Here is a 20105-nt window from a genome sequence, read left to right as displayed (position 1 = left end):
TAGCACACATACAGAGCATTAGAGAGCATTGAGCAGGGAGAAGGCAGCACTGAGCAGGGCGCAAAGAGGAGGTAGCATGGAGCAGGAAGGAGGCAGCATGGAACAGGGAGGAGGAAGCACTGAGCAGGGAGCACATTGGAGGCAGCATGGAGCAGGAAGGAGGCAGCATGAAACAAGGAGGACAGAGGAGGCAGTATAAAGCAGGGTGGAGGCAGCATGAAGCAGGGAGGACAGAGGAGGCAGTATGGAACAGGGAGGACAGAGGAGGCAGCATAGAACAGGGAGGACAGAGGAGGCAGCATTAAGCAATTCAGAGGTTGGAGGCTGCATGGAGCAGAGAGGACAGAGGAGGCATCATGGAGGACATAGGAGGAAGCATTGAGCAGGGAGGAGAAAGCAGAGAGGAGGTAGGAGGGAGCATGGAGTTTTAGAGGAGAAAGGAGGATGTTTTATAGAAGGGAGCATGAAGTTTAAAAGGATGTAGAAGGGAGTTTTACAAGAGGGAGGAGGAAGGAGGGAGTTTTACAGGAGTAAGCATGGAGTTTTAAATGATGGAGGAGGGAGTTTTGGAGGCGGGAGCAAGGATGTTCTAAAATGAAAAACAAAAAGTTAGTGAAGACTCCAGAATGCAACGTGATTTGCTTAAAGGAACATTTAATACCTTGGGACTAAACCTTGAGATTCTCAAAGTCTAAAGCTGTTTATTGTCCCTTTAAGCAAATCTCTTTAAATCACCATTGCACTCTGGACTGTAAGCTGACTTTATTTTGGATTGTTGTGACACATGCACACAGAAAATATTTATACATTAATAGTTAGATAAATGTTAAAAAAAAGATAGTAGGTGCCTATATAAAAATCCATTATAATTATATTTAAAAAATAAATTAAAGGGACATTGAACCCAAATTTTTTCTTTTGTGATTCAGATAGAGCATGCAAATTTAAGCAACTTTCTAATTTACTCTTATTATCAATTTTTCTTTTGTTCTCTTGCTATCTTTATTTGAAAAAGAAGGCATCTAAGCTAAGGAGCCAGCCAATTTGGACAGCACTTGTTTATTGGTGGGTGAATGTATCCACCAATCAGCAAGAACAACCCAGGTTGTTCACCAAAAATGGGCCGGCATCTAAACTTACATTCTTGCTTTTAAAATAAAGATACCAAGAAAATGAAGAACATTTGATAATAGGAGTAAATTAGAAAGTTGCTTAAAATTGCATGCTCTATCTGAATCAGAAAAGAAAAAAATTGGGTTCAGTGTCCCTTTAAGCACACACATATAAACAAGGCTCCCTCCTGTTGGCAACTATAAAAAACATTATTAAAATGTGACAATGTTTATGAATTGAAATGCACATGTATACAAGTAAAACATTAAAATAATGTGTAATATTGTAATATGCTTGATTTACAATCATGTTTAGGATTAAACAAATATATACGTGTATATAATTACTCAACTTTTCATTACAGGGTTTGAGTCTGGAGAATGGAGGGAGGAGGAAGCATGGAGCAGGGAGGATAGAGAAGGAAGCATAGAGAAGGGAGGAGAGAGGAGGAAGCATGGAGCAGGGAGGATAGAGGATATAGTGGGGAGTATGGAGCAGGGAGGATAGAGGAGGAAGCATAGAGCTGGGAGGAGAGAGGAGGAAGCATGGAACAGGGAGGATAGAGGAGGAAGCATGAAGCATGGATCAGGGAGTATAGAGGAGGAAGCATGGAACAGGGAGGATAGAGGAGGAAGCATGAAGCATGGATCAGGGAGTATAGAGGAGGAAGCATGGAGTAGGGAGGATGAAGCATGGAGTAGGGAGAATAGAGGAGGAAGCATGGAGCAGGGAGGAGAGAGGAGGAATCATGGAGCAGGGAGTATAGAGGAGGAAGCATGGAGAAGGGAGGAGAGAGGAGGAATCATGGAGCAGGGAGGAGAGAGGAGGAAGCATGGAGCAGGGAGGACAGTGGAGGAAGCATGGAGCAGGGAGGATAGAGGAGGAAGAATGGAGCAGGGAGGATAGAGGAGGAAGCATGGATCAATGAGGATAGAGGAGGAAGCCTAGAGCAGAGAGGACAGAGGAGGAAGCAGGGAGGACAGAGGAGGAAGCATGGATCAAAGAGAACAGAGGGTGCAACAGGGAGGGGGAAGGAGCCAGCATAGAGCAGGGAGGAGCTAGCCGAAAGGAGGCAATTTTACAGGAGGGAGTATGAAGTATCAGAGTAGGGAGCATTGCATTTTAGAGGATGGAGGAGGGAGTTTTGGAGGAAGGAGCAAGGATGTCTTCAATCAAAACTGTTTATTACTGTAACCTTAAGAGGTGTCAATGTGCTAATGTATCAGTCAGTTTTATGAGACCTCCTGGTTTCTGTTAACAAACGAGGTACTTAACACACACAAAGTCCTGTTTGCAAGCTTTTCAGTTGAAAACTCATTTGTGGTGACTTTTTTTTAACAAGCATAATGACATAGCATTGTGATCACTCAAGAAACTTGGTTCCCATTTCAGTTGGAAAGCAAAAATCTTTTTCGGGAAGAAATTGTCAATAGATTGTTATTGAGGCCATAATAAATATTTTTTTTCTAAGGGATTAGAATGGATTTGAAAACCCCTCCAAAAAATTGGTGAATATCTTCCGTAAAAAAACCCCAGCTAAGGCTATGGGGTAGATTTACCAAAGATCGAGCGGACATTATTCACTGTAGCTAATCATGTCCGCTCAAAATTGCACAAGCATTTCTGGTGAATTGCTTGTGCAATGCCACCCCCTAATCACTCGCGCCCGCTAGCAGGGGCCGTCAATCATCCCGATTGTATCAGATCAGGATAATTTCAGTAGGTGGTGGAGCAGTTAAGAAGCAGCGGTCTTACGACCAGAAACGATGGGGCGTCGATGCAACATTCGCTGCTTAATATATCAACCCCTATGCCTTTTTCTGTAGGCAAAACATTAATAATCTTTCTAAAAAATATACCCTGTAGTCCGCAATAAACTTTTCAACTGTAATAGAATCTACATATTTGTTTTAAAATTGGGCAACCGGGTTAGGCTTTAGTGGGTCATAAAAAAACACAAAATGAAATGCTAGATAAAGCAACCTATTCAAAGCAAAGAGTAATGTGAACAATATGCAGATGTAGTTCGTTAAATTATATTAGCTTCCTAATTATTGATAAAATAAGAGAAAAGATTTAATTTAGTGTCCCTAAAGCAACTGGCTCCTCTATGTTGTAGGTTTCCTTCTCTGCTGAGGCTAATTAGGGACAGTTGTAAGTGGGTCACTAAAGTGTGCATTAAATTGCTGTGTATAATATAGCAGTGTTAAGTCTGCACTTTCACAATTTCAGAATCAAGTTACAGGAAATGGGGATAGATTTCAAATATATTGCAAATTTCTTTACACATATAAGTAAACATTTTATATTACAATTTCAAAATGTCCCTTTAAAGGATTTTCATGTATGTGTCAGAGCAATTCATTTCTTGCACTCAAACAACTTATTAACCAAACAGGTGTCCTTGCAAAATCTGCATATTATGGATTGGTGTGTGCACTGGTATCATACTATCTGTAGGCCAGCCCTGTTTATATATAAAACACCCTAGAAGGTGTTGATTATGTTGTGTTGTGGAACAGAGTCTTAGTTAAGGTTTTATGTTAATGTTTGCATATGTTTTTCTTTTATAAATGGTAAATGTGTAAGCTCCTTGCACTTTCATAGTTTTCTTTCTGTCTTTATAATTCAGTCCCAGTGGGAAGTAGAGATTTTCAATGTACGAGGGGAACATGCTGTCCAGATCTCCAAACTGGAAGAAACCATCAAGGAGCTGCAGGAAAAGTTTGAAAATAGGGTCAACAACTGTAAAGGAGAAGCCCGAGATGCTTGTATATCAACTGAGGATGAAAACCCACCAAAGACTTTCCGTAATGTGTATATCCAGACAGATCGAGACACCTTCCTCAAGCCCAGTGAGGAGGACAGCAAAACTGTCAAGAACAATCACATTCTACCAAAGAAGCTAAACATTACGTCTTTGAGCCAGAATTTAGCAAGTCCTACTGAATCTCGGGAGCCTGGGATATTCCAACCTCCTCCCCCTCTTCCTGGTGCTGTTTCCATGCCTCCACCTCCTCCCCCCCTTCCCGGTACTGTTTCTATACCTCCCCCTCCCCCTTTGCCAGGTTTGGGTCCTCCTCCACCCCCTCCATTGCCTGGTTTAGGTCCTCCTCCACCCCCTCCATTACCTGGTTTGGGTCCCCCACCCCCACCCCCTTTTCTCCCAGGCTCTGGTCCTCCACCTGCTCCTGCATTTCTTTTTGGAGTTTCAGCTCTGAACAAAGCCCCTCGGAAACCCCCAATAGAACCAAGCTGCCCTATGAAGCCACTTTATTGGACAAGGATACAAGTAAAGAGCGAAAGGTGAGAAGTGAAATGGGCTAAGAAAAGAGAGTTACCTGGAGCTGGGTTGGAAAGTTATTAGAATATTCAGGGTAGTTCTAGTTAAAATATCCTTTGTCCATATTTTCTGAAGTTGTTACCATCTTCTGAGTATGATGGTACATTCTCTATCACAGTAAGTACAGAGTAACACAGAGTAACACAGAGTAAATGTGTATGTAGGTAAATGAGTTTTCATCTTACAGTGGAATCCTAGAGATTGCCAATTGGATCCTTGAAAAGTAAATTACAAAACAACATCAGCTTGAAATAAATATGTATTATTTCATTAATGTATATGGATTTCAAGATACTTCTATTTAAACAAATCTAATGGACACAAAAGAATAATGCAGACCTATGTTTCAAATTGTATTTAAATCAAACAGGGGAAGAAAATAGGCACCAATGAAATCTCAGAGGTTTGTAATGCATATACTGTCACAAAAGAAAAATGTAGGTTTCATATCTCTTTAAATATGTATATTAATTGTCTATTAATAACTATAATTTAAAAATAGAATTTAGTGGCTAATTATTAACATATTTAGTAATATACTTCTATCTTACTAATTTATATTAGTAATATATTTTACAAATATTAACTTTAGTTGTAACCATATTTATATAAAAGTAGATCATAATGGTACCTTAGATATCACAAAGAGTCTACAAGACATCTAGAGTTACCAGTATTAAAAATATTATTTTGTATAAAAGTTTTATAAACCTCATTTGTCCAGCTACTTAATATTCCCACTATTGTAAGCACTGCGAGCAATGATATCTGAGAAAATGTAAACTTTAACAAGAAATATATGTATCTTTTGCAGCTAACTTAGGGCGCGATCACATATTTGAAGATGGGCGCAAAATCCAGCGTTGCCAGTTTTTAGTCAAATCGAGCGATCACATACTCGGCGCAGCAGACAAGTTACACGCGTATATTTTACACGTCGGGAACATTTTTACTCCCATAAGCTAACATAGAACTGACATATGCATTGCAAGGACTTACGCAAATGGAGATATTTTACTCCATTTTCACCTTGCCACACATAGTCAGGCGCAGCAACCCTTGCGCATATTTAAAAGCACTGTAACTCCCTGGAAGCTTTAACAAACCCCTAATGCATGTGCAATATCAACCCCTAAACTGCCATCCCCCCACATCGCAATCACTAATAAAAGTTAACCCCTAATCCGCCATTACCTCACACTACAATCACTAATACAAGTTAACCCCCAAACCGCCATCACCCACATCACAATCACTAATAAAAGTTAACCCCTAAACCGACATCCCCCACATCACAATCAATAATAAAAGTTAACCTCTAAACCACTACCCCCACATCGCAAATACTAAATAAACATTTTAACCCCTTAAACCGCCATTCCACCACGTTGCAAATACTAATAAAATGTATTAACCCCTAAACTGCCACCCCACAACACAAACTACCTAATTAACCTATTAACCACTAATCCGCCAGCCCCCCACAACGCAACGTATCTAATTAACCTATTAACCCCTAAACCGTCAACCCCCCACAATGCACAGTATTAAACTAAAAACTAAGCCCCCTAACCTAACACCCCCTAACTTAACCACAATTAAAATACACTGAAAAAAAAAATAAAAGATACTAACTACATTAAAAATAAAAAAGTTACAAAAAAGAAAAAGAAAAATAACTTACATAAAACTCTAACATTACAGGGAAAAAAATACCATTACAGAAAATAAAAAAAAAACCTACCCTTACAACAAAAAACCCTGACATTACAGAAAATAATAAAAAACTACCTTTGCAGAAAATAACAAACAAAATTATGCAGGATAAAAAAAGTTATTCCTATTCTAATACTCCCGTTTTATAAAAAAAAAAAACACCCCAAAATAAAAAAAAATTCTAATCTATAAATAAACTACCAATAGCCCATAAAAGGGTCTTTTGTAGGGCATTGCCCTAAAGTTAACAGCATTACCTCCTAACATTACAACCCCCTACCCCCCTAAAATTAAAAAAACCTAACTAAAAAAATTTGTATGGGCATTCAGCTCTTTTTCAGAACATGAAAAATAAACAAAGCCCTAATCTAAAAAAAAAAAAAACACAAACAAAAAACTAACACTACTCACCATTGCTGAAGTTCGGCAAAAGATCTTCATCCAAGCTGTGAAAGATCTTCATCAAGGCAGCTCCATCCTCATCCATTGCGGGACCATCTTCTATCTTCATGCCGGTGGCGGCGGCGGATGATCCCGCGAAGGTCTTCTGCGCGGTCAGTCCTCATCTTCATCCAGGCGACACAGAGGTCCTCTTCATGCGATCTCCCGCCACACACTGAAGATTGATCAAATCAGCCAATAGGATGTAAGCAGCGCTCATCCTATTGGCTGATTTGAATTTTTCAGCCAATAGGAATGCACGGTACTCCCATATAAAAGGGATAAATTGCATTCAATCTTCAGTGTGCGGCTAGAGACCGCATGAAGAGGACCTCTGTGACACCGATAACCTCTGCCTATCTGATGAAGATAGAAGATGGACCCCTGGCCGGGATGAGGATGGATTGCCGCTCTTCATCAATGGTGAGTACCAATTTTGGGGCTAGTGTTATTTTTATTTTTATTTTTTTAAGATTTTGGCTTTTTTATTTTTCATTGGCTGAAAAAGAGCTGAATGCCCATACAAATGCCCTTTTCAGGACAATGGGTAGATTAGGTTTTTTTTTTGTTAGTTTTTTATTTAGGGGGTTTGGGGGGAATAGGGGGTTGTAATGTTAGGGGGTAATGTGTTAATTTACTTTTCAAAAGAGACTTTAGGGCAATGCCCTACAAAAGGCCCTTTTTTAAGGGCTATTGGTAGTTTATTTATAGATGTATTTATTTTTTATTTTGGTGTGTTTTTTTTTTTTTTTAAACGTGGGTATTAGAATATGAATAACTTTTTTTATTCTGGATAATTTAGTTTGTTATTTTCGGTTAAAACATTTTTTAATTGAGTAGTTATCTTTTATTATTTTCTGTAATGTTAGGTTTTTTTTTTTGTAGGTTTTTTATTTTCTTGCAAGGGGGCTGGGGGCATCATTTTGTTGCTGGGGGCATCATTTTATTGCAGGGGAGCTGGGGGAATCATTTATTGCTGAAGGGCTGAGGGCATCATTTATTGCAGGGGGATGGGGACATATACTGTGCATATGTATTGTGTGTGCAGACCTTTTGTAATGATCTGCTGAACTAGGGAATCAGTGGTCTTATAAATGAATACAAATCTGTGACTGTGTGACAAGTTGTTTAGAAATGGTCTGGCCTTAGGCAAATATATTTTTAAATCAATAACCATTCCATTTCTAAACGGCTTGTCACACAGTCACATACTTGTATTTATTTATAAGACAACTGCTTCCCCAGTTCAGCAGATAAAAGGCTTTAGGCTAATATAATATTTTAAAATTATTAATCAGTCCATTTCTGCTTGTCACTCTCAATAACAAAATAATTTAATTGATTTTGGGACATTAAAGGGACAGTCGCATGCAATTGTAAACAACTTTACAATTTACATCCATTAACAAAATATTCACAGTCTTTTTATATGTACACTTTTTGTGTCACTAGCTGCTAATGAGCATGTGTAAGAAATGAAATCATATTTGTATATGCACCCTTTTGGGATTGGCTGATGGCTGTCACATGATAGAAAGGGAGTTGAAATAGACATAACTTTAAAACTTGTCAGAAATCAATTGCTCATTTGGAGCTTAGACTAAGTGCTATTGCATTATGTTGTTGCAGTGCATTTGTTGGTTATTATGCAAATTTATTATTTTTTTGGGGGGGTCTTCTTGGATTCTTGCACCGGGGCCCTGTGGTTTCTAGTTACGCCTCTGTATAAAGACCTCAATATGGTGGATCAAAAATGAATGATCGTCTGCATTTAGTTAACCTGTGACCTCAATAAAGTGAAACCACTATTTGCTGTGCTGCCCTAAAAGCTCTTAAGGCCACCAAACTTCAGTTGACCTTAACTTCTAGGTCTGTTCCAATACAGTTAAGCAAAATCCCTAATATTGACATTGCACCCTCTGCAAAACACACTTAAAGTAACCCCCCAAGCTAAACTCTTCTGTCTGTATAATGCCATATCTTTACAAGATCACTAACACATAACCCTCTCTTAAAACCAAAGCCCACCAAATTAAAAAAATAAAATGAATGTGTTAAAAACATAAAAAAGAAAATCCTGTCCTGGTTAGTTAATCAGATTAACCATTTAGGATGGCTGAGGGTTTACCTCACTGTCGTAACTCATCTTGCTCAGTTTTCTGATTGATTAGTCAAAAGCCATTTGTGTTACTTTGTGATTTGAGGGACTGGGACAACAGTGGTTCAGGTTAATTGTGATTTGTGGCACCAAGGCAGTGGTGGCTACAGATAATTGTACAGGGAGTGCAGAATTATTAGGCAAGTTGTATTTTTGAGGATTAATTTTATTATTGAACAACAACCATGTTCTCAATGAACCCAAAAAACTCATTAATATCAAAGCTGAATAGTTTTGGAAGTAGTTTTTAGTTTGTTTTTAGTTATAGCTATTTTAGGGGGATATCTGTGTGTGCAGGTGACTATTACTGTGCATAATTATTAGGCAACTTAACAAAAAACAAATATATACCCATTTCAATTATTTATTTTTACCAGTGAAACCAATATAACATCTCAACATTCACAAATATACATTTCTGACATTCAAAAATAAAACAAAAACAAATCAGTGACCAATATAGCCACCTTTCTTTGCAAGGACACTCAAAAGCCTGCCATCCATGGATTCTGTCAGTGTTTTGATCTGTTCACATTGCGTGCAGCAGCAACCACAGCCTCCCAGATACTGTTCAGAGAGGTGTACTGTTTTCCCTCCTTGTAAATCTCACATTTGATGATGGACCACAGGTTCTCAATGGGGTTCAGATCAGGTGAACAAGGAGGCCATGTCATTAGATTTTCTTCTTTTATACCCTTTCTTGCCAGCCACGCTGTGGAGTACTTGGACGTGTGTGATGGAGCATTGTCCTGCATGAAAATCATGTTTTTCTTGAAGGATGCAGACTTCTTCCTGTACCACTGCTTGAAGAAGGTGTCTTCCAGAAACTGGCAGTAGGACTGGGAGTTGAGCTTGACTCCATCCTCAACCCGAAAAGGCCCCACAAGCTCATCTTTGATGATACCAGCCCAAACCAGTACTCCACCTCCACCTTGCTGGCGTCTGAGTCGGACTGGAGCTCTCTGCCCTTTACCAATCCAGCCACGGGTCCATCCATCTGGCCCATCAAGACTCACTCTCATTTCATCAGTCCATAAAACCTTAGAAAAATCAGTCTTGAGATATTTCTTGGCCCAGTCTTGACGTTTCAGCTTGTGTGTCTTGTTCAGTGGTGTTCGTCTTTCAGCCTTTCTTACCTTGGCCATGTCTCTGAGTATTGCACACCTTGTGCTTTTGGGCACTCCAGTGATGTTGCAGCTCTGAAATATGGCCAAACTGGTGGCAAGTGGCATCTTGGCAGCTGCACGCTTGACTTTTCTCAGTTCATGGGCAGTTATTTTGCGCCTTGGTTTTTCCACACGCTTCTTGCGACCCTGTTGACTATTTTGAATGAAACGCTTGATTGTTCGATGATCACGCTTCAGAAGCTTTGCAATTTTAAGAGTGCTGCACCCCTCTGCAAGATATCTCACTATTTTTGACTTTTCTGAGCCTGTCAAGTCCTTCTTTTGACCCATTTTGCCAAAGGAAAGGAAGTTGCCTAATAATTATGCACACCTGATATAGGGTGTTGATGTCATTAGACCACATCCCTTCTCATTACAGAGATGCACATCACCTAATATGCTTAATTGGTAGTAGGCTTTCGAGCCTATACAGCTTGGAGTAAGACAACATGCATAAAGAGGATGATGTGGTCAAAATACTCATTTGCCTAATAATTCTGCACTCCCTGTAGTTTGGGGATCAGTGGTTTTACTTTTTTTAACTATAATATTAGTGCTTATGTAGGTACCACTATATATATGAAATGTCACTTATATAATTTGTTTTTAATAATAGTAACAGCCCCACCTTATGGGAAATACTGAAGGAGCCCAGCATTGTAGATACCAAAGAATTTGAGGAGATGTTTTCAAAAGCCAATGTCCAGCAAAAGAAGAAACCGTTGTCAGAATCATATCAGAAGAAAACAAAGGCCAAGAAGGTAAGCACATGTGAGGTTGTATCTGTCTATTTGTGAGCTCATATTTAAATATATATATATATATATATATATATATATATACATACACATATACACAGTATATATATATATATTAAGATATATTTATATATAAAGTGGTAGAAAGCGCACTCCCACTCACTATAAAGACAGGTACCAGGGTGCAAAATAACAAAGTATAAAATAATAATAATAATAATTGCACTCTCTGGATTTAAACCACATCAACTTTAATATGTGACGTTTCGGGGCATTCACCCCTTCCTCAGAATATTTATAAATTCAGCTAGGAAGTGCACTCTCACTTAATCAATCAACTGCCAGGGTGCAGGCAAAGTAGTATCCAAATCACAAAAAGGGCTTTAGTATATCAAACAAAGTTTAATATGATAGTAAAAAAGGTGTTCTGGGGTTAGCGCTAAATTAAAGCTTAAAAGAGTAATAAGAGAGATAATATCTCTTGATTAAGAGCAATATCTATAATGTTAGTTTCTAACAGAATAATGTCAATATAGAAATGTGGTAAATATAAATAGTTTTAATAAAAATCAATTATACAAATAAAGATGGATGCCGGCATCAATTATATAAGAGTGATTAAATGCAATTCATACAAATATATAGGAATGGTTAAAAACAATTCATACAAAAAAACAAATTGACAAAGATTTGATACATTAAAAAGACATAATACTCATATGTTAAATCACTTGAAACTGATGCAGTATAACTGTAAAAAGCTGATAGGAAAATATCCAGTTACCGGTATCAGCGCTTTAGTCCTGGTGGTTAGTAGAAGGCAAACAGTAAGCCGGTAATTGTTATTAGGAAATTGGAGGTGCAAGAATCAACAGGATGGCTGGTATGGACAACCCAGCTGATGAACCCGGAACCTCTGCAGTTCAGATCCGGGTGTGCTGCTGCCCGTAGTGGAAGGTGTGTGCTCTCAGGTAACACCCGGTCAGGAACAGAAACTAGGACAAAGTAGAAGACAGGCGCAGCCCAATTCAAGTGCAGGGTAATTTATTGAGACATAAATGCAAGTACACAATACATACTCACAAACGTTTAGAAGATAAAACAGCAAAATAGGTTAAAATGATCCCTCCAGTCGGGTAGTCGTATTTATAGCCCAGGCACAAACATCTCAGTCGGATAATGCGAGGTCTGGGTAAGAGGAGCTGGAACTGTAATTGCTCCTGGTGGTATAGTACAGAAAACTCTACGTACGTTTCGTCTGAGTCCGCTCAGACTTTTTCAAGAGTATAATCAAAATGGTAATAAGCTGACTACCTCACAGGGCTCAGACCTGCTTTATAAAAGAGAGCCACTGTGGGTGGTAAAAGGATTCTCAGCCAATCAAAGACATTGCTAATTGTGCAAACTAATTATGTAAGGCTGAGTCCAATACCAATTGAACGAAGTCCTGATTGTTGCTACTATTGCACACAGTGACTAAAAAACATGTAATAAAAATATTTATAACAGTACCAATTGTATTAGAATGATTATTTAAAAGTATTATTAAAATCATTTCTAAAATAGCCTAAAGGGATACTTAAAAAATTGTATAATAAAAAAAAAAAAAAATTAAGAATATTAAAAAGAAAAAAAATATATATATATTTAAAGATATTAAGAATAAGTCCCTTAGTCCTAAAGTGAAACAGCAAGTATAGAGAGTTAAAAATAAAATGTCACATAAAAGCTTGTAAATCTAAATCTACATTGAGAACGTGGGGCTGCATGGAGTCAAGTTGGTAAATCCAATATGACTCCCTGCGTCTCAATGTGAGCAGTCTATTGGGATATTTGTTTGCTGGGATCCAATCTATTATATGTATGTTTAAAGAACTGGGGTCTTTATTGTGGTGTAGCCTAAAATGTTCTGATACGCTATGTGTAGTTAGACCTATCTTAATGTTATTGACATGCTCACTGAGTCTAGTGCGTACATTCCTTTTCGTTCTTCCAATATAGATAAGATTACATTTACAACTAAGAAGATAAACGGCGTAATTGGTGCCGCAATTGCATTTATATTTCATTTTAAAGGATTTCGATCCATTGTGGTTTATAAAAGAATTCCCTGTTTTAATGTAGCTACACATTCCGCACCTACTCACCCCACATCTATATGTTCCTGGTTTTTGTTCCAGCCAAGTTGTAGGTGCAATTTTATCTCTTAAGGCACTGCGTAATTTGGTGGGAGCTAAAATATTTTTCAGATCTCTGTTTTTTCTGAAAGTCACTAAAGGGGTTTTATATAGAGAGGTTCCTAAAATGGGGTCAGCTTTTAATATTCCCCAATGTTTTCTTAAAACATTTTGAATGTCTCTACTGCCTTGATTGTATGTAGTGACAAACCTGACTTCCCTATTAGGATTGTGATTATTCTGTTTGGCTCTAATTTTAGGTTGTAGAATGCTTGTTCTATCCATAATTCTGACCCTTTCTTTTGCTTTTTGTAAATCTTTCGGATCATAGCCTTTCTCCTTAAATCTATTATCCAAAATTGCTTCTTCTCTGTAATAATCGGAATCTTTGGTGCAGTTCCTTTTGATCCGCTGGTACTGACCTAGCGGAATATTCGTTTTCCACCTAGATAGGTGGCCGCTTTTTGCGTTCAAAAACCCATTTTTGTCAGTTGGTTTGCGGTAGTTGGAAACTGCTATTTTCTGATTCTCGTCTACAAATAACACTAAGTCCAAGAATTCTACTTTTTGTTTATCTATTTTGGAAGTGAATTTAAGATTATAGTTGTTATAGTTCATATGGTTCAACAGTTCCCCACAGCTAGTTTCTGACCCCCTCCAAATAATAACAATATCATCTATATACCGATGGTACTTGATTAAATTGCTGCTGTGGGGATTGTTGGCCCAAATGTGCTTAGATTCAAAATTGTCCATATAAATGTTGGCATACGATGGGGCAAAAGTAGTCCCCATCGCAGTCCCTTGTATTTGACAGAAAAATTGTTTCTCGAAAGCGAAATAATTATGATTCAGTATGAATCTGATACCCATTAGAATAAAGTCTAAGTGTTTTGGAGCAAAATTTGCCTTTTGTAGTGTCTCCTGTACCGCCTTGACTCCTGAGTCATGGGGGATACAGGTGTACAAGGAGGACACATCACATGTTATCCAAAAATAGTCATCTTGCCACTCAAATCCCTCAAAGATATTGATGGTGTGTAGGGTGTCTCTCAGGTAGGCCTTAGTTTCTTTAACAAGGGGTTGGAGGTAATGATCGATATAAATTGAAAGGTTATTAGTAAGGGAGCCTATACCCAATATGATTGGCCTACCGGGAGGTGCTACTAAGGTTTTGTGCACCTTAGGCAAGTGGTAAAAAGTAGGTATTGATGGATGCAATTCCATTAAAAAGTTAAATTCATCATTGTGGCAAGATGACTATTTTTGGATAACATGTGATGTGTCCTCCTTGTACACCTGTATCCCCCATGACTCAGGAGTCAAGGCGGTACAGGAGACACTACAAAAGGCAAATTTTGCTCCAAAACACTTAGACTTTATTCTAATGGGTATCAGATTCATACTGAATCATAATTATTTCGCTTTCGAGAAACAATTTTTCTGTCAAATACAAGGGACTGCGATGGGGACTACTTTTGCCCCATCGTATGCCAACATTTATATGGACAATTTTGAATCTAAGCACATTTGGGCCAACAATCCCCACAGCAGCAATTTAATCAAGTACCATCGGTATATAGATGATATTGTTATTATTTGGAGGGGGTCAGAAACTAGCTGTGGGGAACTGTTGAACCATATGAACAATAACAACTATAATCTTAAATTCACTTCCAAAATAGATAAACAAAAAGTAGAATTCTTGGACTTAGTGTTATTTGTAGACGAGAATCAGAAAATAGCAGTTTCCAACTACCGCAAACCAACTGACAAAAATGGGTTTTTGAACGCAAAAAGCGGCCACCTATCTAGGTGGAAAACGAATATTCCGCTAGGTCAGTACCAGCGGATCAAAAGGAACTGCACCAAAGATTCCGATTATTACAGAGAAGAAGCAATTTTGGATAATAGATTTAAGGAGAAAGGCTATGATCCGAAAGATTTACAAAAAGCAAAAGAAAGGGTCAGAATTATGGATAGAACAAGCATTCTACAACCTAAAATTAGAGCCAAACAGAATAATCACAATCCTAATAGGGAAGTCAGGTTTGTCACTACATACAATCAAGGCAGTAGAGACATTCAAAATGTTTTAAGAAAACATTGGGGAATATTAAAAGCTGACCCCATTTTAGGAACCTCTCTATATAAAACCCCTTTAGTGACTTTCAGAAAAAACAGAGATCTGAAAAATATTTTAGCTCCCACCAAATTACGCAGTGCCTTAAGAGATAAAATTGCACCTACAACTTGGCTGGAACAAAAACCAGGAACATATAGATGTGGGGTGAGTAGGTGCGGAATGTGTAGCTACATTAAAACAGGGAATTCTTTTATAAACCACAATGGATCGAAATCCTTTAAAATGAAATATAAATGCAATTGCGGCACCAATTACGCCGTTTATCTTCTTAGTTGTAAATGTAATCTTATCTATATTGGAAGAACGAAAAGGAATGTACGCACTAGACTCAGTGAGCATGTCAATAACATTAAGATAGGTCTAACTACACATAGCGTATCAGAACATTTTAGGCTACACCACAATAAAGACCCCAGTTCTTTAAACATACAAATAATAGATTGGATCCCAGCAAACAAATATCCCAATAGACTGCTCACATTGAGACGCAGGGAGTCATATTGGATTTACCAACTTGACTCCATGCAGCCCCACGGTCTCAATGTAGATTTAGATTTACAAGCTTTTATGTGACATTTTATTTTTAACTCTCTATACTTGCTGTTTCACTTTAGGACTAAGGGACTTATTCTTAATATCTTTAAATATATATATATTTTTTTTCTTTTTAATATTCTTAATTTTTTTTTTTTTTTTATTATACAATTTTTTAAGTATCCCTTTAGGCTATTTTAGAAATGATTTTAATAATACTTTTAAATAATCATTCTAATACAATTGGTACTGTTATAAATATTTTTATTACATGTTTTTTAGTCACTGTGTGCAATAGTAGCAACAATCAGGACTTCGTTCAATTGGTATTGGACTCAGCCTTACATAATTAGTTTGCACAATTAGCAATGTCTTTGATTGGCTGAGAATCCTTTTACCACCCACAGTGGCTCTCTTTTATAAAGCAGGTCTGAGCCCTGTGAGGTAGTCAGCTTATTACCATTTTGATTATACTCTTGAAAAAGTCTGAGCGGACTCAGACGAAACGTACGTAGAGTTTTCTGTACTATACCACCAGGAGCAATTACAGTTCCAGCTCCTCTTACCCAGACCTCGCATTATCCGACTGAGATGTTTGTGCCTGGGCTATAAATACGACTACCCGACTGGAGGGATCATTTTAACCTATTTTGCTGTTTTATCTTCTAAACGTTTGTGAGTATGTATTGTGTACTTGCATTTATGTCTCAATAAATTACCCTGCACTTGAATTGGGCTGCGCCTGTCTTCTACTTTGTCCTCGATAGGAAAATATCACCTGAGCATCTCTATGTAAAAAAGGGATATATTTTACCTCACAATCTCCTCAGCTCAGCAGAGTAAGTTCTGTGTAAAAAGTTATACTCAGCTGCTCCCAGCTGCAGGTAAAAAAATTAAAAAAATGAAGAAATGAACAGCAGCCAATCAGCATCAGCAGTGCTGAGGTCATGAACTCTTACTGTGATCTCATGAGATTTGACTTAACTCTCATGAGATTTCATAGTAAGCTTCCTTTACCTGATTGGTGAAATAATATGAGAGTGCACGAAGCTCATCCTTTCAGTTGTCCCGGGACAGAAATACTAATATGCTGCTTAGAAATCCTTTACAATGGGAGGTGGCTACTGAGGAACTTTTGAGGTAAAATATCTTTCTTTTTTACATAGAGTTGTTCAGGTGATATTTTCTAATCAGCTTTTTACAGCTATGCTGCATCACTTTCAAGTGTTTAAACATTTGGGTATTATGGCCCTTTAAGATCTAAGGAGAGAATAGCGATATTCACCATGTGTTTAGGTAATATATGCTTGCATGAGTTTACCTTATATACAGATTACTTGTGTATATTCGCTGTTGCAATGGACCGGGACTCTCAATGTTAGATCTTATATTGATTAATTGATCTTGATAAAGGCCCAAGCGGCTGAAACGCGTAGAATTTTGCTCACTCTTTGGAAACATTGTTACTTTTGGATATATCATAAAAGTTGGACATAGTACAGTAGGTTGGGTACTTTGAACTAATCATAAGCATGTGCAGTTCTATAAGTGTAATCCCTAACCCATGATCTGATCACTTTCCTTCTTATATCTTAACGCTGTGAATACAAGACAGCGGTTACTCAGCAAACAATCCACCTTGCTCCGGAACCACTTGGAGGTGATTTAACATAACGGAGAATTTACACACAGAAATACAAGGATTCTACAACCACGCTGATACTCTATCCAACGTATGTAATACGCATCTTGAACTATTACAACACGGACATCTAACCGCAGTGAAAGTTATGGTCAGAACTTTGATCTATTTACCATAAAAGAACTGCCGACAAACAGAGACTATGTCTCTGAAATAGAAGACCATAATCAATATAAGATCTAACATTGAGAGTCCCGGTCCATTGCAACAGCGAATATACACAAGTAATCTGTATATAAGGTAAACTCATGCAAGCATATATTACCTAAACACATGGTGAATATTGCTATTCTCTCCTTAGAGCTTAATGTATCAAATCTTTGTCAATTTGTTTTTTTGTATGAATTGTTTTTAACCATTCCTATATATTTGTATGAATTGCATTTAATCACTCTAATATAATTGATGCCGGCATCCATCTTTATTTGTATAATTGATTTTTATTAAAACTATTTATATTTACCACATTTCTATATTGACATTATTCTGTTAGAAACTAACATTATAGATATTGCTCTTAATCAAGAGATATTATCTCTCTTATTACTCTTTTAAGCTTTAATTTAGCTCTAACCCCAGAACACCTTTTTTACTATTTCTTCTATGATTAGTTAGGAGGTCTAATCATACTATTGTGTTTAGCTTAAGAGTATACTGAGTGTAGTATCTTTAAATAAAAACACATACTCTCAAAGTTTAATATGATGTTTCGGGGGCGACTCTCCCCTTCCTCAGACAAAGTAACACTGTGACAAACCAACAATTTATACAATCAAATCCCATAGAGACCCTACCCCTCCGGGAAAAAAACGCCAAGTGGTTGCCATGGCAACATATTAAAACATATACAATGATATCATATAAGTGAAACAATATAGATCAGTGAAGTATGGGGACAAAAGAACACCATATGTACATAAGTAGCAGTATACATATCAATGTTGCTACCAATCACAATTCATAGTCATATCAGACACTATTATACACATACCTGGTATGTGTATAATGAATATTATTTTTTAATATTTTAGCGGTGCACCCAGTAAAAACGTTGTGGGGAGAACACTGCGGTCCACTTGTATCTCTTCTCTGCGATTCCCATGTCTCTTGGAATAGGTTCTTTCATATGCAGAAAGTCTTTTAGTTCTCTAAAGCTCTCTGCTCTGGAGAGATTATCCATGAAGTTTCATCAGTACTGAAAGGTCCCTCAAAGAATTTTACAAAGGCAAATGTAAGCTTGATAGCTGTTTATCTTGCTAAGCAGGATACTGCTTGTGAAGGAGGCACATACATTACAATATAAAGGTCAAAACAAAAAACATCCAGAGGTTTTGTATGACCTGAGTTTTTGATCATCAGTAAATTTTAATAACACAGTTACTGCCTACATAAAAAAATAACCCTCACATTATACACTCTCAAACTGATATGAGGTATGAACACACCAAATAATATATCCACATTCAGAAAGTTTTTAGATGGTTTGATGCCCACAAGGAGGTAGTTAAATTGTAATGTATATAAACAAGTCTGCTAGTAATGTCCCAATACAGATACGTTGTGTTAACAAAGTCAGTGGCCCAAATTTATCAAAGACCGGGTGGCAGGGGCATACATCTTCGCCCCTGTCCGCCCAGCATATCGGCTAGCGGGCAGCAATACACTGCCCACATTTATCATTCTACACTACCGCAAGTGTGCAACGTCACCAGCAGGGGCTGTCAATCTCCCCAGTCGTACAAGTCTGGGGGATTGAGATACGCCACATAACAGGTGGCGAAGTGGGTTAATAAGCAACGGTCTGATAACCACTGCTTCTTAACTCTAGGCTGCAGGTTCCCTCGAACAAGACTGCAGCTGAAGGTGCTCCTCATCGTAGCATCATAAATGGAGCCCAATGTTGAATGAGATTAATGAGATGAATTGTTGTGAGTCGCTGGATTTTGGAGAAGGATGTAAATTCAGGTTATGGAGAGAAAACAAAAGTGGCACACTAAAGTTAGCACGGGTTGCAATAAGCAATATTGTGACTGCGCTAACTTACATGCATATTACAAGTTGAAGTAAACGGTTGCGCTCAAGTGCAAACAAAATTTGCGATCTTCAGGTTAGCGTACCTGAAGACCTAGCGTAAAGTGTAATGATTAAAAAAAAAGTTGCGCCAAACACAATGCAAATACATTAAAATAAACTATTATACTCATGTATACACTTTCTGATAAAAATATTTCATATAAATATTAATAACGTTTTTTATAAGGGTTAATGTATATATATATATATATATATATATATATATATATATATATATATATATGTGTGTGTGTGTGTGTATATATATACAGTCGTATACAAAAGTTTAGGCACCCCTGACAATTTCCATGATTTTTATTTATAAATAATTGGGTGTTTGGATCAGCGATTTAATTTTGATCTATCAAATAACTGAAGGACACAGTAATATTTCAGTAGTGAAGTGAGGTTTATTGGATTAACAGAAAATGTGCAATATGCATCAAAACAAAATTAGACAGGTGTATAAATTTGGGCACCCCAACAGAAATATTGCATCAATATTTAGTAGAGCCTCCTTTAGCAGAAATAACAGCCTCTAGACGCTTCCTATAGCCTGTAATGAGTGTCTGGATTCTGGATGAAGGTATTTTGGACCATTCCTCCTTGCAAAACATCTCCAGTTCAGTTAGGTTTGATGGTTGCTGAGCATGGACAGCCCGTTCAAATCACCCCACAGATTTTCAATTATATTCAGGTCTGGGGACTGGGATGGCCATTCCAGAACATTGTACTTGTTCCTCTGCATAAATGCCAGAGTAGATTTTGAGCAGTGTTT

The 20105-nt window shown here is 37.6% G+C and overlaps 1 protein-coding gene across 1 annotated transcript in view; it reads left to right on the top strand.

Annotated features, from left to right (window-relative positions):
• The window catches only part of FMN1 (formin 1), a 480791-nt gene that overhangs the window by 256709 nt on the left and 203977 nt on the right, over positions 1-20105 (top strand). Inside the window, exons 6-7 of the mRNA XM_053711972.1 lie at positions 3746-4419; positions 10554-10698. Of these exons, the coding sequence (XP_053567947.1) occupies positions 3746-4419; positions 10554-10698 (819 nt within the window). The remainder of the gene's footprint in view (positions 1-3745; positions 4420-10553; positions 10699-20105) is intronic.

Source organism: Bombina bombina, chromosome 1 (genome assembly GCF_027579735.1).
Source record: "Bombina bombina isolate aBomBom1 chromosome 1, aBomBom1.pri, whole genome shotgun sequence".
Taxonomy (NCBI): domain Eukaryota; kingdom Metazoa; phylum Chordata; class Amphibia; order Anura; family Bombinatoridae; genus Bombina; species Bombina bombina.
The sequence above is the reverse complement of the archived record's forward strand: the minus strand, read 5'-3'. Positions and strand labels throughout refer to the sequence as shown.